Source organism: Pempheris klunzingeri, chromosome 16 (assembly GCF_042242105.1).
Source record: "Pempheris klunzingeri isolate RE-2024b chromosome 16, fPemKlu1.hap1, whole genome shotgun sequence".
Lineage (NCBI taxonomy): Eukaryota > Metazoa > Chordata > Actinopteri > Acropomatiformes > Pempheridae > Pempheris > Pempheris klunzingeri.
Genome location: NC_092027.1, coordinates 16,089,566 through 16,112,819, shown reverse-complemented (window position 1 = coordinate 16,112,819; position 23,254 = coordinate 16,089,566). Strand labels below are relative to the sequence as shown.

General features: G+C 40.3%; 1 protein-coding gene across 1 annotated transcript in view; it reads right to left on the bottom strand.

The window, feature by feature from the left end:
* The window catches only part of adgrb2 (adhesion G protein-coupled receptor B2), a 136,620-nt gene that overhangs the window by 94,448 nt on the left and 18,918 nt on the right, over positions 1 to 23,254 (bottom strand). The window contains exons 2-3 of the mRNA XM_070846491.1: positions 5,651 to 5,731; positions 3,547 to 3,735 (exon numbers count right to left, since the gene is read on the bottom strand). Coding sequence (XP_070702592.1) covers positions 3,547 to 3,735; positions 5,651 to 5,731 — 270 coding nt within the window. The remainder of the gene's footprint in view (positions 1 to 3,546; positions 3,736 to 5,650; positions 5,732 to 23,254) is intronic.

Here is a 23,254-nt window from a genome sequence, read left to right as displayed (position 1 = left end):
TTAGACATACAAATCGCGTTGGCACATTTGCATAAAAACAAGATTAGCATATGCACCGACAGAGAAGGAAAATGTTCCTCTCGCCTCTTTGTAAACACTGACTGACTCCTAACTCACATGTGAAAACGTACATGTGATAAAAATGTACACAAGGACATATACTTCATGGAAAACTTGGTCAAACTCACAAAACTCTCGCACAGATGTATGGCAAGCTCATGGTGCATGAGCACCATTTTCCCTTGAATTAACATGTTAAACACATGTGAACGTTCAGTGGCGAAGCCCTTTATGAGAACATACTGTATAGGCTAAGCCACTGGTTGTCCTGTTTCTTTGCACCGTTGCGTGAACATGCCTAAGGATGAGCCTATTTGACATTATGGATGTTACTAAAAGTTGCTGATCCGGTAACTCTTATGCAATTATTGGACACGCCTTGTCCAAAAAAGGGACTCTATAAACTTTGCAGCCACAGGCCAATGACTACGCACCACGCTGTGACACTGACATTTAGACAGTAGTGACCCCACTTTTGCTTTAAGTTATCTGTCCACAGGGATATTATGGGTCCTGATTTTTTATTCAACAGTCTGCCCTCAAACACATCACTGTCGTTATTAGAATGGCTGTGAATGGAGGACGTTGGTGCCATATTCCTCTGATGCACTCTCTTAGGTATTATTGGGTTCACAGAGGTTAGCCTAGAAACTAACCCACTGTCTGCCAAATAGAATAGAGGGCCATACTTTTTTTCCTCTCTGGCAGTGAAGGGACAATGCAGGCTTTTTGATACATTCCTTCGAGAAACTCACGGTTAGTCACCAATCGCTGCATAGTCAAAGAGCCAGGACATCAGCAATCACTCCCTTTGTCATATTCTAGTGCAGAAAGCTGGTGAAGTAGATGATCTGATATATCTGGCTCAGACTTGATTCCCTTGATTCTACTGGGTAGCAAGCAGAGGTGATATTCCAAATAGTCTCCATCGTAACAGTGGAGCACCAAAAGGAACCAGTGCGTCCTTGTTGTATAGATGGTGGTGAAGCTAAACATGTCAGATATATCTAGTTTTGGCATGGCTTATGCTAGTAAGAACACCTGTGATGAGGGTGCTCATATACTTTTGTAAAGCCCCACACCTGATGCAATATAGCTGAGGTCTTGCCTGATGCACTTTGACAGGAATGTTCAAGGTTCACACCATAACATCAAAGGCAAGTCTGTCCATGTTGTTGGTCCATAGGGATATCACATCGCAGCCAGCCACCAGAACCATGCGAATGGACAGCCAAAACACTGTGAAGCTGGCAGATATGTTAGCTGTCTCCAACCTGGTGAAGACTACGATGCCAGAGCCTCAATTTTCAAAGAGTAATGCATCAATCGAGCATTGCACTCCTATAATATTGGAGTGTTGGACTGACAATGCAAAGTTGAATAAATATATTAAATTGATGCAACAGAAGCAGGGTTATTGACTTTTTTATTCCATGCATTCTCCTTCAGGATTCGGGTGTGTTATGCTAGTGGTGGCTAATGTAGCTTTGAGCTGTTAGCCTCAAGCAGAAATGAGTCATTTTCAGACTTGTAGTCTTCAACCCAAAGTAATGCTGCCTCAAATGACATCACTAATGTCAATTTACAGATCTTCATACAGGTGCTCTGGAGCTGCAAAAGGCTTTACAAAACCTTTTTACGTATACAGTTGGGTGTACCAAGACCTGAAAACAGACTTCGATTTGTAAAATCAGCAGAGTTCCCCTAAGTTCCGACTAAGATGCCTCCACACTCCCGCCAGACTCCCTCAAGTGTGTTATTAAAACTGAAAAACTTTGCTTCCCTAGCTGGTCTGCAGGCTACTAAAGACTACTAATATGGCAGGAGGCAGCGGCTTGATTCAGACAATGGGGACAAGAAATGAGTTCGCTACACCACTGGACAACACGTCCACCGCAGTTTTGCTGCACAGAACTAAATTTCCTTCCATAGTGTGGTTGGGCATCCAGCATTAGTAATGGATTAGGAGAGGGACAAAGCCCAGGCAGGAGGCAGCCGATGCCATATAGGATTTCACTTCAATTGCAATCAGGGCAATCAAACCAGAGCAGAACTTCACCATCTCATCTAGTAAAGACCTACACCAGCAATCAAACCAGAGTAGAACTCACATTATTGAGGAAGAGCTGAGTTCCCTCTGGCTTGATTGTGTTGTGTGTTGCTGAGGAAAAATGGATGAGGTGCTCTTCATTTTGCTCCTGCTTTTTGTAACAAGTAGACAATAGGCTCACCCTGATTGGCAGAGAGATTGTTTAACCCTTGTATGGTGTTCGGGTCTGTGGGACCCGTTTTCATTTTTTTATCAAGAGCAAAATGATATGATTTATTATTTTTCCAAACTCAGACTCATTGGCCTTGGCTCATATTGATGAGTCTGAGTTTGAAAAAATGATTAATCGTATAATTTTTCTTTTGATAAAGAACATTAAAACGGATAAAATCGGGTCCACAAACATGAACACCATACAGGGGTTAAATATATTTTGGAGCTGCCATTGCACCTTAAATGAAAACATAATCCCTTGGAAGTCAAAGCTAACGCATAGTTGTCGTTATCATTTTAAAGGTTTTCTATGCTTGCCGTAATGACACAATAAGAATAATTTGCATTCAATTTCCATTGTTGTGTACGCAGTTATCTTAGTTTTATATTGTAAATGAAAATATCTTCAGCAGTTTGTCTGCTAATGATGCTCCTAGAGATAAATGCCATATACTACAGTATATGTACAGGCATAGATAGAAATTGATATAGATATAAACGAGACAACAGAAATGAGTGCAGAACAGTGCTGGGAGAAGAGTTAAAGAGCAGAGGAGAGCTAAAGATAGAGAAGACAGGAAGTATGAACTTCTGAGCCATGGCAAGTCTAATAGACCTGCTGACACCGAGCCCAGGTGACATGTCTGTCTCTCTGCATCTATGCCTCTCTCTCTCTCTTAGCTGGCCACAAGTGTGAATTAAAGTGACAAAACGACATTCTCATTCTGCAGGGTTTTTTTTTTTCAGCTTCACCATGGTGAGATTATGTTTTGGCTGAGCAGATCCCATGTGATGTGTGTGATTGTGTGCGAGTGTGCATACCGCCTACGTTCCTGAAAAGTGACAGTTTCGCACTGTCATTATATTCTCCAGTTTTACAGCTTTCTTAACACATCATAAACAGATGAATAAAAGCTGCATGAAGCTTAAAGCTGAATTTTGTCAAATTTTATACTCTCAAACAATAAAACACCAAGGCCACAAATTTCACGTTTATTTTCTTGACCTTTTAATCACTACTTGGGTTCACTAGTGCCAGGGGCATACCCAGCATGCACTGGGGGGGCAGGTACCCTGGAGAGGCATCTTCTGCCTCCCTTGTTTGTCTACTATGCATCAAACAAACGGCACATATGCCTCATTATTCTCACAGTGACAAAACAGTACTAACCAGTCACCAGGCAATGCTGAATCCCAGCTAATGGAGAGTTCCTTAAACATACCTGAGCCTGTGATCCCAGGTTCACCTGGACAGGAAGCTGTGTTGTTGCACATGCGTGTTTCCCGCAGGGCACCGCTGCACAGTGTCCCATATGGAGAAGAAACACATGATCGCGTCCTCACTTGCCAGCCTTGCCCGCATGTGAGAGAGCACACACTCCACTGTGACCACTCCTCTGCCGCAGGGTCGCCTGAGGTGGACAGAGAGGGGGGGGGGGGTCATTCTCACTTCACATTGGCATTGTTAGTTTTAACATGATCACAGCTTCCTGCTTCCATAGTTTGAAGCAACTGTGGGCTTTAAAACATCCTCAGAAACAATGGGAGATGTGACAGGTGACAGAACTCATGATATATCTATGCATAGCAAGCATACAGAACAACCGCATGGTTCGTGTGCTTACTGTCTCATGATCATGAGAATATTCAACTGTTTATACTGTGTTATTGCAAAATGATATACCGCTGTGCCACACAGTAAAAAGCCAGATTTACAGGGACTGTAATAGAGATATGACAATTCATAGGTACATTTTCCCTTCCAATTCTCATTCACAGAACAGAAAGCATCAAAACATGTTGACTTTATCGATTCCTGTTAGCAAGTCATAGTATTTCTTTGTTATTTATTTACTGAAATAAAATTCCATTGGATGACTTTGTCACCAGTGTAATATTACTGCAATGAAAAAAGACAAACAAAATCGTAATCTATACAATTGCCAAGAGAAAAGCCTGGCACTGTCTGACAGATGATGAAAGGGCTTTGTGGTTATAGTAAGCAAACAGACTTTCTGTAGTTAGTTTTTTTCTTTTCTCCCCTGGATGAGGGATGTTTACACATAAAGACAGCCCAAGATCACCATTTGCTGGATATAGGAGAGCTTTGCCTAAATTGTTCCAGAGGTGGATTTTCATAGAGGATAATTTTCACATGGCATGACCTTTGATGGCATATCAATACCCAATGTATAATATTGCTGAAAACAGCAATATGATATGTGATTTGCATGTCAGAAATTGATTTAAGACTCTTAACGTGAACCATGATTTAATATTCATAGGAATGACGTTCCTGTTGGAGAAGCGTGTTTTAAGGCGACATTAATACTTAATTATTGCAACATGTGATCTCAAAGCTTTGAGCCAAAAAGGATGGTTTCTGTAAACAAGCATATCCGTGTGCCTATGTGTGTGTGAGCACCCACAGATTGGGTGTTTAGACATGTTTGTGGGTGATTTTGAATGCTCCAGGCAGCTGTGGAGACTGTCCCATTGTTCCCCCTGAGTTACGCCCTTGAAAGCGAAAACCAAGGGTTAAGTCATTCCGCTTCTCTCTCATGAAATTGTTTGTGAGCGCCGTGTCCTTTGATGGAGGCGTCATCACATGGCAAAGGAGGAAATCAAATTAATTGCATGTCCGTTAATCGCATTACATCTTCATTAACATGCCGTGAGTCAGGGCTTAAGCTCATCACACATGCCTGGAGGAATGGAAGAATGGGGAGAAGAAAGGAGGGGGGGGAACAGAGGAGAAGGACAAGACAGAGCCAGGGGTTTCCCTCTCGGTAGGGACTCCCTCCTCCACACACTGGTAGCTGTGAATATGGAAATGTGTGCATGTGCGTGTGTGTGTCTGTGTGCGAATTCAAATGAGTACATCACCTATTCTAATGTGAGTAAAACAGCCAACATGTAATGTCATGTATGTATCAGTCAGATTCCTCTACATATATACATGACATTCTCACTATATTTAATGTATCACGTCATGAATAATTCAATCTTTCTTTTCCAATCATATTAATTATGTAAGATTTCAAAATCACACACACTCATAAGTTCACATTTTCACATATGCACACATGGCTATGGTCATCTGTGGCAGCTGCCCCGGGTATAATAATTATTTATGTGGATCACCTTATTTTCAGTTACACATACAGCATGTAAAGGTCAAGCTGGCTACTTTTGTTCCAGGCTAAGAACACACACACACACACACACACACACACACACACGCGCGCGCACACACATACACACACGCGCACACACACACACACACACACACACAGGCTCCAACATGCACACATACCTACTACTCACCTGTTTGTGCCTGAAACACACCTGGCTGGTCAGCTGATCGTGGTCTCTGGGTCTTCACCTTCAAATCATCATCATACGGGTCTGGAAAGGTTTAGAAAGAAGTTTTTTTTTCATCAAAAACGGATTGCATTGCATAACTTGGTATGTATAGAGTGATGATGCAACTACTGTCTAATGGATGCCCAGTTTGTTAAATGTATGTAATTGTGTCCCGGCACATGGAAAACTGGTTTTAAAGCTATAGTAAATCAGCACCCACTGCTATTTTGCATTCACTTGCATTCAGAGAAGTCAGAAAAGGCAAGTTTTTTTTTTTTTTTAAATACATCCAAAACACGACTCTGGCAAAATACAAATACAGACGCCTACATTTCCCTGGCTTGCTCCTTGAAGCAGAATATTTAAAGAACACACTGAAACATCTCAGCACACATGGTGCAGAGTGTTCTATGTAATATAATCTCAGAAAATCAGGAGGTAGTCGCTTCTGACTGGGTCATTAGCTTAGAGGGAGAACATGAAATGTCAATAAAAATATACACATTAAAATGCAGCGTATCAGTATTCACGATTCAGCCCAGCAAGTAAGTTCAAAAAAAGCCTTCACCTAAATATATCAAAAAGCTCGTTTGAACCTCTTGTAAATGGTGAGCATTTGTGGAAACAGAATAATTGCCTAAAGAGAACGCACGGGAAAAATGAAATCATGTGTAATATCTCAGTCGGTTTTATCTCATTTGGTACAAACATATGGAGGCATGTGAGGAGACTCTTCTGATCTGTGCAAATGGATTTGTAGGCTTAGTTTCAGCAACACAAGAATTAATCAACTCCCACGGCCAAGGAAACAATATTTGATTTAGCAGATCTTTTTCACTTGGGTACTTCTTGCCCGTGGGATTTTTTGCAGCCATTGCATTTACCGAAAGAAGCTGAGACATGCAGCGTGTCTAAGGTACATTATGCACGTGGCATGTGATTGTGTGTGTCTGTATTAGATTACAGGGTGTCAAAGTGATTGACACTGAAATTTCCTCACATTAGCCTCTATCAAAGAGTTGACCTAAGGAAAACCACATGCACATGGCATGCACAGCACATCCTACTCTGCATCGCCAATGTGCATGTGCTTGCACACACACACACACACACGCGCAAAAGCATTAATGCCTGGGAAGTGTGCTAGGTCTCTGTCATGACTGTTTTAACACCTTTTGCAACCAGCCCTCAAATTTGGCTTTGCACAGAAACAACTCTTTGTCAAGAAATTTTTATCTACGTATCCTCTAGCTAGCACTCTTTCATCCATACCATCTAATTCCCCGTTCAATTCCCTTGTTTTGTGCATTGTTCTCAGCAGGTACACTTGCCACAGTATTTGACCACATGAACAATGTAATGATTTTGTTTGTGTGCTATTGAGATGATGAAAAGGCTACTGTGTGCATGTCTGTGGGTTGCTAGTTTCACTTTGTTTTGAAAACTGAAATTAGCAAATGTGCAACAGCACTGTGAAAGTATTTCAGAAGACAGTTTTGCTTCTGCACCTAATTGCCTAAAAAAAGACATGACAGTATACTGTTGCATCTCCTGTGACAAGGATATTGTGGCCCCTAGATATTTGTAGACTGTATTTCCACAGTCCCTCGCTAGATATTACACACATCTTTACTGTAATCATACCACAATGACACTACACATCTTCCTAACCAATCAACATTTACCAGATGCACAAAGGGCAGAGAATGCTGCATCAGTTAAACACACAAAATGTGTGATAAACCCATCCCAGGAACTGCAATTGTCCAATCATAGCTTAGCAACAGTAATGCACAGACAGCTCATCACGCTTTAAAATTGCTCCACATGCTGGAGCTGTCCTAAAGGTTTGGAACGTGATTTCTTTTTTTCAACCTTTCGAAACACAACAACTCAATAGAATAGATAATCAAGATGATGCAAAGCTAAGAGTAATGGTAGCAGCTCTGCGCTGCTCTTTATTTATTTTTTTTTTTTTTAGCAAATGCTAGCTAGCTACAACTGCTTAAATCTGCATGTGACAGTCATAATTTTAGCCAACAAAAGGCCTAAAGTCGTGAAAGGAAAGCAATATGAATAATCAATTAAACAAAGCATACCACAAGCTGAATTCTACATTTCAGAAAATCTATCGATTTATTTTAAGAGCATCGGTGAAAGTACCAGTCCTGATCTGTGAGCGACCAAACCATTTTCTGGCAGAGTCTGGCACAAATAAGGCCCTGTGTGTGGGGTTACATCCTATGCTTCTGAGACGAACAGATCAGTGAAGCAGGACAGAGGAGTAATGTCTCAAATAAAATGAGCAGTGAGGACTTTGTTTCTCCTACTCTGTCTCTGTTTGTCTCTCTTACTCTCTCTCTCTATGTCAGGTCTATGGCAAAGAAGAGGATTTAGATGGGCACCAGTGCTTAGTCCGGCACAATCGAAAGGGAAGATCAATATGGATAAACCCCTTGAGAGTACTGACCTTTACAAACCCCACTATATTGTTTAATGTTCTGGACTACACTTTAATGGATACATCATCACACACTTCATCAAATCGTCTTGCCCTCTCTCATCCCTACTTTGTTCCACCTATTTTAGCTGTTCCTCCATCTCCAGGGGAATCTATTTTCCAACTATAGCTGGTAGTATCACTTCCAATCGCAAGGAGGGTCAATAAGCCTGGTTGGGAGCGGAGGTGGAGATGTGATATTTTACCTGTAGGAGTGCTGATGCTTTAGTGTCATCTGACAAATGTGTTAGTGAGGTGAAAACGTGTTTGAGTATCTTCCCCTGTCAAACGAAGAGATCACCTTTGTTGTACCTGCAGTGTAGTCCATTAAAAACATGAAATATATTGCCAGATTGTGAGGGCAGTAGAGTCTCAAGCGGTTGAGGGTTGTACTAAAAGTGACTACTGTGAACCTGCCTCTAACTGTTACAGTATATCTACTATTCAGTGAGAACACTCGATGATGAAAGGCATACAGCTGGAAAGCACACCGATCACCCCTGTGCTTTTCAACCCATTTCAGCTGCCTCTTCCACTCTCGGGGAATGAGTGCCATTCTTTTCAGCTCCATGTGACATTGATTTGTGTGAGGTAGTGTGCCTGTAATTGGCAATGAGTTACTTTGGTTAAATAGGTTAATTTCTGTGTGTGCAGCGCAGAAACAGCACAGCAATTCCACAAGTGTTAAGGTCTGCTCATTGTTTAAGGATAACGATACATGAAAATATAACGATTTCCCTCGGGATAAGTAAAGCACTATTTTATGAGCACTTGTTGATAACACTTTGTTTGCCTAGTGGGAACCCAACTGCTAAGAATAAAGCAGTGGTTCTCAACCAGTGTCATCCAGCTCGCAGCCCAAGGCCATTATCTCTATTTCCACCCAACAAACAGGACAAAGTTCCAATCGCAGCCCGCTGGGCGCTATCACTCAGCAGGCAGAGACTTTCAGCATCCTCCTCAATTCAATGCAACGAGCATTGGGATACCGTCAGTGAACAAACATAAGCATTAAGACATGAACACAGCAAAGTGAACACGTAAATACTGGTACACACATTAGCAATGACCCCAAAGCTAAATCATACCTTGATGTGGCACCCACACACAAACACACACACACACACACACTGACACACACACGCTGACACACACACACACACACACACACACACAATAGGAAGTAAATATGGCTGATAAATAAACGTCATGCAGTAAAGCGGTTTTGAGCCCGTACAAAGCAGCAGGCTGGGGAAGGGGATTGGGGCAGAGCCAGTTAGAGCCACAGGCTCCTTTGTCAGACTGAGCCGGGATTTAAGCCTGCTGGGAAGGCTGTATGTGTGTGTGTGTGTGTGTGTGGCAGGGGAGCACATATGGTAATATGGTAAAACAGCTGTGTTAAGTAAATGGCACGCACAAAAACAGTGGCACGGAAATGTTCACAGTTGACTACTGTCAGCGCTTTCAGTGCAGCATATATGATTGAATGCACACTGTCTAAAACATGCACAGTCAAACACACACACACACACACACACACACACACACACACACTCACAAACACACACAGAGCTATTTCTCAGCCGTATATCAAATCTGAGCTTATAGCTCTCTGGTGCTGTCCATTTACTCCAGGGTCCATCTGGGAGAGCCCAAACTGATAGAAGCGCACTATAATGGACTTTTTATAAGCTACTGGACAGACAGGCCCACTCCATCTCTCTCTCTCTCTCTCTCTCTCTTTCTCTCTCTCTCTCTCAGCAGCAGATATGAAGAAAGTTGAATCAGGTTGATGCAGGACAGTGTCTGCCTGACTATGGGGCCTCAAGGTCATTTGTGTACCTTCAAAATGGATTCAGAATCTAGTTTTCCCATCCCCACGGGCTATTGGGTGTTTTTGTCTCACACCTACACACTCACATATATATACACACAGATCACACAATCTCTGGTATACTTCCAAACTGCCAAATTGGCTTTGTTTCATTTCACTCTCAATCTCAAATTGCCCTTTTTTCCCCGTTTTTTTCTTTCTCTTATTAGATATTTTCAAATCTTCCAACTCCCACACCACACAGTCATTTGGTCTATCGCTCTGCCCTCCACCCCCTCACCCTCTGTCTTCTACCTCAGCCTTTATTTCTCTCGGTTCCATAACAAGATGAGAATTCAGATGGATTTACAGTTCAGCGGACTCAGAGGAAAGCTACAGAGCTACAATCACAGAGCAATCAATGCAGGGATGGCCAGCAAAGTTATCATTCAAAGCAAAGCAAGCAAGATTACTGCGCTGCAATGGACTGATCAATTACAGACAATTACACCGATGGTTTAGCATGTTTGTGCAGGAACCTCTGTAGATTTTGTTCACAATAGGCCGATGTAGCAGTGTTTACATTCATGGCTCAAAGTGTGTTAAATGGTTCGATGTGAGATAAGCTGGTGTGTTCGCTGCACTTTGTGTCTCTGCCTCAGTCTGACACACATTATTCAAAGACACCACAGTTTCCTGGGTGAAAACCTTGTGTGCACATCTCATTGTCTGTCAACTGTCTTCAATGCTGAATAAATAATTATACTGCAGCAGACAAGAGAGTGGCACAGATAGCAGATACCGTTACACAAGAGTGTACAACCATGTTAGTGGCTTTATGCAGCTGTATTTGGTAGTCACCATCCGGTCACCATCGTAGTTAAGCCTGTTAGCATGCCAGCATTTGTTACTTAGCACTTAATGTAAAGTACAGCTGAAGCAAATACGAATGCCAATAGTTTTTCAGGTATTTGGTCATAAACCTAATTATTGTATTAATTAATTTTTGACCAGGCGCCAGATGGAAAGGTGAGAGATCATCAAAATATTACTATTCACCCTGAAAGGAACATGAATGTCTGTGTATATATACCTTATAGTGGCACCAGAGGAAAAGTCAGAGGATCACCACAGTCTGTACGATTCATACTCTGGGGATCATGAATGTCTGCACAGAATTTAATGGCAACCTGTTCAACAGTTAGTGAGTTGTTTCAGTCTGGACCAGAGTGATGGAACAACAAACAGGCAAACCAGCTGATCAACCAAAATTGCCATCTCTAAGGCCATGTGGTTTACAGGGCTAAAATAAGCTTCAGGAACAGTGTTTCATTCTTTGTATGCAAAACATTAGTATTAGAGGGAGTAAAAACAGTGATGCAGTGATGTTATTGAAGTTGCCCATTTGTGGTTTAGTGATGGTTTCTGAAAGGTTCATTCTTTCAAGGTCGAATGAATTTTGCCACCCATAGAGAAGTGTATCATCTTCATGAATTCAAGACAAAAGTGAAGAACTCAGCCGAAAGTGCAGACTACGATCTTGCCTCCCTAATTCTGCTTTCATCTTTTTTTGCTTCTCTGATACAGATCCACCAAAAATATCACCAAAAGCCAAACTGTCCAGACTGAGCAGTCGCACGTATGTACATGACACAGCCACACAAAAAGATCGATCACTGCACACATTTGTCCCTGCAGTGGCCATAGTTGCCATAGCAACACCGTGCTGCTGACGCCGTAAAGGAACGGAATGGACGTGCGTGGGGGGGCTTGCGGAGGAACGGGGGGAGGGAGGTGGATTATAAATCAGTGTCCACGCTCGGTCGCCGGCCCTGCATCTGACTGACAGGTGAATCGAATTGGCAGGGCAGCTGCTGTGCTGTTGCTGTGACTCCTTTATTTTTCTTTCTGCATGTGTTTTGTTTTTGCTTATTCGGACGGTGCTTTGCTTTTCTACGACTTATTTGTTTTAATTTAATTTCATTTTGTTCTAATTTCTATTTCTCTTCCTTTCTATGATGAACATTTCTTAGTTCTTTAAATGTTTTCAGCATTATCGGTCATGAACACAGCTATAGCAACATTGATCATTTGGCATGCATTTATTGCTTTTGTGTGAGTGTCTACAGTATGTGCATCTCGTGTATGTTCATTCATGTATGTCACTGATTCCTCTTTCTGGTAATCATCAGTGAAAGCAGTCCATGCACCCTGCTAATAAGAGAACTGTGTGCAATTTCTCACTGCAGCGGAAAATTAGCCCCATCTGCCTACACACTGACATGCATTTGTGTTGCTCAATATGTACGCACACATATGCAGAAACTGCATTTGCATGGGTACTCAGCTCGCAGGCCAAAACAACCCGGAGCACACTCTGGCAGGTGTTTTTCATGGATCATAACAGAGGAGCACAAGGGTCTAGAGTTGAGAAGGGCCAGAAGAAGTGATGCTCAGACGCTGACTCTCACCCTCAACCTCTCTCCTGGGTATACAAACACTCCCACACCACTTAACTCTGCTCTGTCAACTACCTCTCATCAGACGGAAGGGCCAGCGCAGCAGGATGGGGGGGAGGAATCTATTGGGCCACACACGCTTATTGCATATGGACATGCACACACTCTCACAAAGTCATTCACAGACATTCTTAGTTTGGCAGTGGCGAGGTATTGGACCAGTCTACAGCAAGCCTGGGAGCTGAATCAGTCCCACTTTCTGCTGTTGTGTTGGGGTTTTTTTATAGGTGAGATGGAAGGATGAACCCATGTGGGAAGGAAAATGATAAGAAAGCAGAAAATGGAGGTGAAACCCAAAAGAAAAAAATAATAGAGCAGCTAAACGAGTTGGGTGGTGACACAGCCAGGCACTGATAACCCCCATCAAATGACATGATGTCCTAAATTTCTACATGGTTACACACTCCTTTCAGTTGGGAACTGGGAGATTGAGTTGTGGACTTAAAAATGGAAAAATACAACATATATATTCTTTTGTTATCGTAGGTAGTGTTGCTATTAATTGATGTTCTCTTCATGTATGTTTTTCAGCTTTGCTCCAGAAGAGTTTGTACTATTTTTGAATAGCTTTTCACTTGAGCATGATTGGCTTCCATTATATGATTGCGGAGCGTGCTTTTTCTTTCATTGTCTGTCATTTTCTACAAAAGTATATACGCCTTTAGAACAAAATTGTCTACAAACAAATAAACATAAATGTGCTCTGTGCGCCCATTCACAGAAATACACAGCCATGACCTTATGCTCACGTAAAAGGCATATGCTCACTCATACAAATATGCTCTCATTCGCCCACACATTATCCACCTCTGCCTGGAGAGAGCGACCTTGATGACTTATGCAGAGAAATCAAATACAGTTGGTGTATTGGAGACAGAGACTTAATTAACCAACATGTCAGCTCCTCAGACAAGCAGTAATGCAAATATCCATGTAAATGATAGTGCCATATTGAAAAAACTGAATGATGTCCAATTCCAAAAATAGAGCTTGGAATTACACTGAAGTTGTGTTTACATTGGCTGATCGGCATCAGCTGCCTCTATCATCCTTTACAATCACTGGCTCATTCGGCCACTTGGCAACAAGCTGACAAGGAACATCTAATAATGTTCATGCTGATGTGCAGGGTGCCCATTATGACCTGATACTTGCTGCCACTGCTGCAAGGTAAGGATTGGGCAACAACACCACTTTGGTCAAGGAAATATTGAGGTTTCACTTAAACAAGTATGAAAAAAATGTTTTATGTTCTTTACTTACTTAATTAACAACATTCCCTAATAACTTAGTCAGTATCACGTTTTTTTCAAAATAAATGCTGTCAGAAGTAAGTAGTATATGAGCAGCTGCCTCTGTTCAGGGGAACAGTATTTAGAACTCCTAATCTAACTAACAGGGAAGCTTTGCCATATTTTATGTGGATGCCCAGTCAGAGTTGTTGGTAAATGCAGCCAATTAAAGAAATAAATACCTCACTGTGTGGTTTATTGACAGAGAATGTGAATTCTAAGTGAGTTCTTGCTCCGCAAGCAGGATAAATCTGCGTTCTCATTTAATACAGCACGCACTGAGGTATTTATTGATTGCACTGATTGGACATCTACATAAAAAGTGGCAAAATTTCCCTTCAAATGGATCACAACAGCAAATCATTTTAAAGTTTGTGGTACTTTTGAAAGTGTCTGGAAATGTTAAATCACCAGGAATGCTTGGAGATATAATGTTCTTCTGAAAACCTTTTCAGTTCAGTTGTGTAAGAAGAGTGATCAACGACGTAGTCATGGGTGATCAAGTGCCTTTAGGATTTATGTGCTACAGCTCAATGTTAAGTCTAGGCCTAAGTATCTCTCTGACCATTTTCACCTGCTGTAAATCCATATTCTGAAAACAATTTTCTTGCTTGGAGTGCACTTTGGGCCTCTTGTGCATTGTCATCCATGATATGCCTTCTGGCTAAGTTCGAAGCTGTACTGTGACATGAAGCATTAATCACAGAGGTCCTGATTCACAATAACTCTCATCTTTTTGGCAGAGAGGATTAATATCTGGCATTAACAAATATGACTCTGGCTCCGTCGTGTGCCAACTTTTTCCCCTGGTGTGATAGAAGGGGGATTTTCACAACAAGGCTGTACCTGCAGAAGATCGCATTCTGTAAAACTGCAAACACAACTTTGAGCCCATATAAGCTTTATGGGTGGTAAAACAGAAGGGATGGCTTTGCAATGTAAAGATAAAATAATCCTGACACAACAACCGGAGGGAGGTGACAGAGAAAGACAGGGGAGACAGGCATAGACACAAGAGTACTTGATAGATGCTGCTGACAAAGGTACTGCAGAGAGATCTTTTTATCATTGATATAAATGAGGTGGACAAAATAATAGAAACACCTGACCTGGATGACGCCAATGAAGACCAGAAAACTGAAACACAATAAAGCGTTCTACTTCATACAAGTGCTTTTTTTGACCTCTTCAGACTATTTCCCTTCTCAATGCACCTCGGAAGTTGTACCAGACATTCCTCCTGTGTTTCTACAGTACTGTTGTAGTAGACTGCTTTATTTTTGCTTGATGCACCTAATAAACTAAATGTAAGCAGTGTATTTATTTATGCAAGATAGTTTGGCAACTATGCTAAAATATATGTGCATCATCAACATCATGTGAGTGGAGAGATTTCCTTTGATACATCAAAAAAGAAGGCAACAGGAAGCCATTTACTGACTACTAACACTGAAAAAACAAACTTTTGGGGCTAGTAAAATATATTAAATTGGTATAGTAATTTCTACATTGTAATATCAAGATTCTAGGAGTACTAGAATTTCCTAAGTAAAACTATGCATATTTACACACTTTATTCAAGTGATAAATGCACCGTGTGGGAAAAGTAACTTTTAATGTGGATTTGCTGATAGCACTTAAGTGTTTTATAGTCATAACATAACAACCTGAAAATAGCGAGTAAATTTTAATCTGAAAAATCCACCTGGTTTGGGCGGGAACTATGGGTGAGACACAGGAAGTGAAGCAAGGCATCATGGGAGCTGGGAAGCCGCGCACATGGGACAAGAGGAGAGAGGCGCATTACCTGGAGTTACAAGGTGTGTGGAAATGCCAATTGAGCCGTAAGTTTCAGTCTCTCTGTTTGTTTAAAGTTGTTATAGATGCTTACGAGTGATATTTTAACTTGTATAACATCACGTGAACGACTATTAATGCGAAAGCATCACTAACTTATGTAAATAACTGCAAACCTTGTTAATGTTGTGTACACATCTGCACGCTGCTGTCCTATTTTAAGTGGTAGCCTCCGTAGATTAATGTAGCATGTCTTAGCGACCTGTGGAGATCTGTAGCGGTAACCTGCCCGTGAACGTGAGAAAGCCACAGGCGGAGGTTTACCTGTTGGGCCTGTTCAAACGATAGCTGCGCTAACGGCCGTTCATATGGCCGTTAGTTACTTCCACGTACAAGCTATTGTCCTTTACAACAGTTGAGCAATGCTAATTTAGTTAAACGTAGTTAAAGTTTTGACTGTACCATACTTTTAACTTTATTGAACGTACTTTAACTTGCGGCTACGTCATCTGGGCTACAGCAATCCATCTCTGCAGATAGCTAAGGAGGCTAAAATAAATATAACTCAACCTTTAGCAGGTTTTATGGAGGTTTGAGATCATGTTTTTCGCAGTGGAATCACTATTTCTATAATAGCCAGTTTTCTCTGCGACCCGCTGTAATGTACACTTAAAAATGAGCATTGTAATTGTTGTTCTATTATTAATAATCATATTTCTTCATTTTTAGGGCAAGGAGAAGAGTCCAGCCGCTGCTGATTTTAAAGAAAGATGGCCGGCTTTGTTTTGTGAAGCTGAGGTAGGTGAAACTCTTGAAACAGGACATACACAAAATGCATCGGATTTCCATTCTGTCTGTTAACCATGGATGTGCTTGTGAATCTCATGTCATTTCAGATCAAGGAAGAATTCAGGAGAATTACAACAATTTCCTTGGAACATACCTTCATGTCTAAACTGGACAACTACACACCTAAACTGATTGCCCTATTGAAAATTAAGGGAGGTGTCCTGGCGACCAAGCTGAGGCCATTACTTGACAAACTAAGTCAGGTGTGTAGAGCTGTACATGACCCAGATTTTTGTCAGAACAGATTGACTGGTCCATTCAAAGATTTGCATGCGTGGCTTCTCACAGTGCCGCACTATTTTCTTCTATTGTTACACATGAATATGTTCCTACCTATGGTTTTGCGTTTTCATTTGTTAATTCCTTGTGTATGATTCATAGTTCAGTATTGACACAGTTTCAATTGTTTGACAGAACCAAGGCATTGAGATGAGGCGTGAAACTGTGCTCCGCAGCCTCATAATCTACCTCGGAGAGAAAGAAGAGGAACTATTTGAAGATTGCCAGGTAAAGCATGGTTTCTTAAAACACCACAGAAGTTTAACACTCATACCTTGTTTTGAAATAGTATGTATGTTAATATTTTTCACTTTTTTAAGCAATCATTTTTATCAACTTTAGCCCTAATCATACATATTAAATATTCAAATAATTTCAGAATTTTAACCCTTTTAAATGCCAATGTTTGTGACATCATCACAAATTCTTATTAAACAAACACACAAATATTTTCAATATACTGAATGCAAACTGGTTCTTTGGAGCATTATTTTTTGTATAATTAAAATAATTATACAAAGAAATGGAAAATTATATTAACATATGACATTTCTAGTGTTTTTGAAGACACTTTTGTACCTTAATGTTAACAACATAACTATTTTGGTTACAGTGTAAAAATGGTCTAAAATGGAATTTGTTTGAAATATAGAAACTATGTATTACCTGTAATGAGTAGCTGCAAAGTTAGACATGAGAACTCATGTTGAACTTTTTCTGCAGTGTTAATTCAAATTGTAACCTTCACTGTATACAGGGGATGCAAAAGTTTGGGCACCCCTGGTCAAAGTTTCTGTTTTTGTGAATACTTCAACAAGTAAAAGATGAAATGATCTTTAAAAGGCATGAAGTTAAACATGAAACACTCTTTTCAATATTTGTCCGCAACTTCATCCTTTTGGAGATCATTGCATCTTGTACTGTTTAATTGTTCACAAAAACAGAAATTTTGACTACGGGTGCCAAAACTTTTGCATGCCACTGTATGTACTTGCCAGCAGACAACTTCACTGATTATTTTTAATCCCTTTTATTCTGATCAGAAACCCCATGTCAGTCCTGAACATATAGCCAACATAATTTTCCCCCTGTTCTTTTACCTTTATGCTCAGCCTATATACACCCACCACCCATCTTAGTAGAATTGTGATTTTTGTCATTTTTATGCAGGAGGACAGCCGCAGTGATGCCACTCAGCACACCCTAAAGATTCTAGTTGTCCATGGGGCGGATGGAGAAGATCCAGTGAACGTATCCATCCTTCTTGAAGGCCAGGAGATGTTGCCCTGATGTGGCAATACTGCCAAAGCTTGTGCACTGCTAATGGGACTGATTTATGCCCTCAACCTTGCATACCCCTCACCACTGCGCTACACCTGTGAGGTATTTCAGAAACTTTTCTTGGAACTGGATGGGATTAAGTTATCCCCAAAAGTGCAAGCTTTAAAATTGAAATTGTTGTCTTAAATTTTGTAGCCAAGGAAACAGTTTATAATCCTGGCTGACAGTGTTCCCCATGCTTCTCCATCTTGCAAAAGATGATATTCGAAGATATAGCTGTTATAATATTTGAAAGCACTGTTTTATATTTGAAGAAAAGCACTGTTATAATTGAAAAGCCTACATTTTCCATTACATACATGTATGTACAGTAGGTTGCACTGTTTGTTCAAAAAATGTTTTAAAAACAGGACCTGTTCAGATGTGAACTTGGGTAAATAAATGTTTATTCTTCTGTATTTTTAGTTTTGTGATTTGTGATAAAAGTATATCATCTGGTCATATTTACCAAAATAAAATAAGCATAATTTACATAATTATAATGAGTAATACAACTTGATCGAATTGATTTAATTTTAAGTGTCAAGATAAAAATCTACTTGTATTTTTCACAACAGTAAATATTACAAATATATTAGATTTACTTCACTTTTTCATGTTGGGGATTTCCCTGTCTATGGAAAAACTAAATTAATTTTACTTAATTTGTTTGAGTAAATACAACATCTAAATTATATAAAACAAAATAAAATGTACTTAATATTTTCATGAACTTTAAGTTCTGCAGTAAGTACATTTTACTTGATAGTGGTGAGTAAGTTGAACTTGATATTACAGAAGTAAAATTTACTTAAAAACTGTTAGTGCAAATTGTTACGAGGATTTAATCAAGTAAATCTTACAAGTTTGTTTTTTCAGTGAATGCTCATGATAATGCAGCTTTCTCTTAGTGGGCTCTTTTTTACACGAGAAAACAGAAATATACACGTAAGACTTTTTTTTTTTACTTAAACAAATCAACTACAAGCTTGAAACTACAGGCTTGAAAACAACTGTATTCTTGATTGGAATCAAACTTTTGCTGTTTGTATTTAGGCAAAGGTCTTGTGTGGATACTAAAAAGGGTTAAGTCAGGGATGGACTGGGAATGAAAAATGGCCCTGGACTTTTTGACTCAGACCGGCCAACCAAAACCCCCCAGCGATACCACCCACACAGTTGATGCAACACTTTGTATAAACACGATTACTGAACAATATTTATAACAATAACTTCAGTAAAACAGATCGTTTTGCTCTTAGGAGGATGGCTAGAAGGAGCACATGACCAGTAAAAGAAAACATACTGCAATGATGCAATCTACTGGTAAAATCTGGAGAATGGGCAAGCCACAGAATAAAATAAAAAATCTTTCTACCACATTAAATAAGCAATTTAGAAACTTCTGCACCAGACTTTTCACACAATTGTTTCACAAAAACAGTCTCGATCACCTTCAGCCTCACAAAATAAAAATAAAAATTGGAAAGGCACTGGCAACCTGGCTCTGGCTCAGTTTGTCCGAAACAGATACACTATCCTCAACCTGGATGACAAGTCAGTACAAATTAGGCTATTGATGTAACGTGGGATAAAAGTATGAAGTTATAATAATGGTATGATAATACAATATATTTATTATATAATATTTGTCTATTCTTTTAACCTCATTTAATAGTGTGCTACATACCACTAGCAGTTTAAGAAAACCCCAACCAACGTTTAACATTCTTTGTGCAAGAATAATGGTCTACATTCTTGGTTAGTCTCTACACTTCAATAGTCATAAGTATTCCTGCATAACAATGAGTTAAATGTTAAAAGTTAAAATGAATTATTTTCATTTAAGTGGGGGCTGGAGTTATTTAAAAACATCTATATTTTTCATTAAATTGGCCCCAATTTTCAAGCAGCCCGCCAGGAAAACTCCCAATGCTCCAGATGGCCAGTACGTCATTGGGTTCAGTGGAAAAACTTCTTTATGTTTCTTGGAAGTATTGGAAAAATAAATTGTTTAAATAATAGAAAATCCACACTCCCCCAACCTCCATCCTCTCATAATCTCTCCCTCCTCCCCTCAAAAACCTGCACCCCAATCTCCCATTTTATTAACCTCTCTCTTTTTCAATGTATCTCCTTGGCAAGAGGAAAGGAGTATGGCCTCGACCCACACTCCTCCTCAGTGTGCAGTAGTCCACTCATAGCAAAGTCACACATATGGCCCACAGTGAGAACAATCTTCCCCTTTACAGGGCTCAAGGACTGCAGGTCCCCCGTCCTTTTTTGAGATGAGGCCCCTCGGCTCATTCTTTCCCTCAGCTGCCCTGCTTCAAAATGTTCCAGGCGGTTTAATCCAAGGAGAGAAAAGGTGTTGTGCAGTATGCGCGTCTGGATAAATAACCAAGAGCAGTCATGCCACAAAGCTTATCGAGAGAGCAGTGCAGTCGTGCAGCATGAACGGAGCTCCATGCTAAAGTGTTAATTTCAGTCATGGAGGCCACAAGGGCTAATCACAGTTGTACATTTTTCCCAGGGAGAGATGCTGTGTAATATCTACAGGCTACTAGGTTGCTGTGGGAATTTTAACAGCCTTGATTCATCAAAATAAAACTCATTCAGCAAGAAATGACATGACGCATACATTCTCTGGAGAAATCTTAGTGAGATGTGTTAAAAATAAACGTTAGAATAACTTCCTCCAGATCCTCTTTTGCCTTCCCTGGAATCATTTTAATGTTTGTTCTCCCTTTTACATTCCTGAAGAGGACACATTTTTTGGATATTTTTTTTCATCAGATATTCAGATGTTTCACCATCTGCTATTGTGAAAGACTTGTGTTTTTGTTTTGTTTTTACTGGAAAACAGTGTGTCCTACGTTTCTTTTCTCCTAAGGCAATAATTATGATATTAACATAAAATCAAAGGACTGCTGTACTGCCACTCCCACTGAGAATCAACCACATATTCTTCAGCAGGTCAAGGTTAACTGGTTTTTACAGAGTTCAGTGCCAACAGCTCTCACCCATATAAAACCATGGGCAGCTGCTTTGAGTGCACAAGCTCAGAGGGCTCTGAAATTTCTCAGCTAATTGTGCGGTTATCTGTCCAGTGGACGTAGCAGAGATTTGTGGTAAGCGAATATTCACATTTATGTTGCAACAAGAACAGGAAATACGATATAGCCCCTTTAGCTTCCATGCTCCATAATTTAACAGAAAATGTAGTATAAATTTTTCTGGACACTTTTGTACAAAGTGCTTTACAATATACAGTAAGAAAACATATATTTTTGGGATTCAGTGGTCCACTGGGAATGAGACTTGTAGCACAGCACATCCTATTGAGGTACAATACAGCATAAAAAATTGATAGTGTTTTCCTTACCTTCAGTATGCCTTGCGGTACTATAAAACCCCTTAAAACCCCTAACCTCTTCAGTGTGACAGCTATCCACAACTCACTGTGCTGCATCACCATGTTCTGTATGAGACACGCCCCATGGGCTGTGATATCTTTTGGAATAGAAAACCTTTTTTTGTTTTCTCCATACCTTTTTTTTTTACATACCAAATTGTTTAATCCTGGACACTTTATCTTGTATCGGCTAAAGTGCATTGTCTATGCATTGCATGATCTACCATTTCTGGCACCATTGTGGGTTTTTTCCAGGCTATGACTATAAATTGGTCATAACTCCGTTATAATGTTACCAAGCTCCCATGTTTTCAGGAAAGACATTGCATATGTCTGCAAAAGTACCGATAGCTATAATTGCCTGTTTCAAGCAGAAAGGTCTACCTTTCCACTTTCCTTTTTTTCCCATTCCTTCTCCTTCATGGCTTCTCTTAAAAAAATAGAACAAGGATTAACAATCAGCCATCACACTCTTGTCCCTTCTAGGCATAAAGGTGCCACCCTAACCACAGTATCTCTCTGTCACTATCAGTCACTCTTGCACCTGCTTGCTACACATCCACTACTTTCTGTTGCCATCATGACTTTCTCACTTTCAGGACTCTCACTGGCTCCTGTCCCCCTGTCAGCCCTCTTGACTCCTCGTCCCACTCCACCCCCCCACTCCTCGTCGTCTTTACCCCACCACCTCTCAATCACTCTTCTTCTCCTGCCACCCCCTCAGCAGTCATACCTCGAAATGAAATTGGAAATGTTAGGTGCCACTAAGTCAAATTATCACTTCCTCTGCCCTTTCTTCACCTCCTCCTCTTATCTTCTTTATCTCTGCCTCCACCTGCCTTGCTGTGTCCTACCTCCACAACCTGGAACAACGAGACATCACACAAATAAAGGCACAGCCTTGCCTTTGTTTGCCAGTTTTTTTATTTTTTTCATCTCGCTAGACCACACTGAATAATATCACAGTGAATTAAACTAATTTAGCAACAGTTTTTAGACAAATCAAAGCGCATCTCAAACCATTTCATACCCTTTCAAGTTTGAACAGAAACACCTTCATGGTTTCAGTGGAATTTGTCTTGCAGTTTTCTGGAAGACAAAAGAGATGGCTACCAGGGAATAGAATAACCAATAAATGAGAGAAAAAAGCTTACAGCACGCAATTCTGACACAACACTCAGCTTCAAAGTTACAGTTGGCCACAGTCCTCATTCTACAGACTCCACAGATGGTGTATCATTTTTAGTATAAATGCAATGAAGTAAAAAAAAAAAAAAACAGGTCAAAAATCTGAGTGTGCTGCTAAAAATCCTGAGCATAACGTAGGCTACTGCAGTATTTCCATGGCAAACAAGTGATTAAACAGTGTGACGAAGAGAACAGACAATGTCAGCTGAGTGTGTATATATGTGTGTTTGTGGCTGTTATCCACTAACACATGAAAACCTATCAAATATCTTTTTTTTCTTTTAAAATGTCTTAAAGAATGCTGGGAACGGGAGAGATGCAAGCCACTGAACTTGCCTTCAACACATTGCGTCATCTTGTGGAAATTCACTCTGGTAGCTCAGGAAAATAAGACTCTACCTGCCTTACATCATTACATTCCGTAGCCTTGGCTTTCTCAAGCATCAACATCAATCTTTTACCCATGACTGGCAGATAAAGTGTGTGTGCCCTAAACTTTGGTAGACTGAGAATGAATATTACAGTTTTTATTCTCCCCATTTTCTTCCATCCCATGCTCCTGATTGTCTCTTGTTGAGTTTATTTCTTGTTTA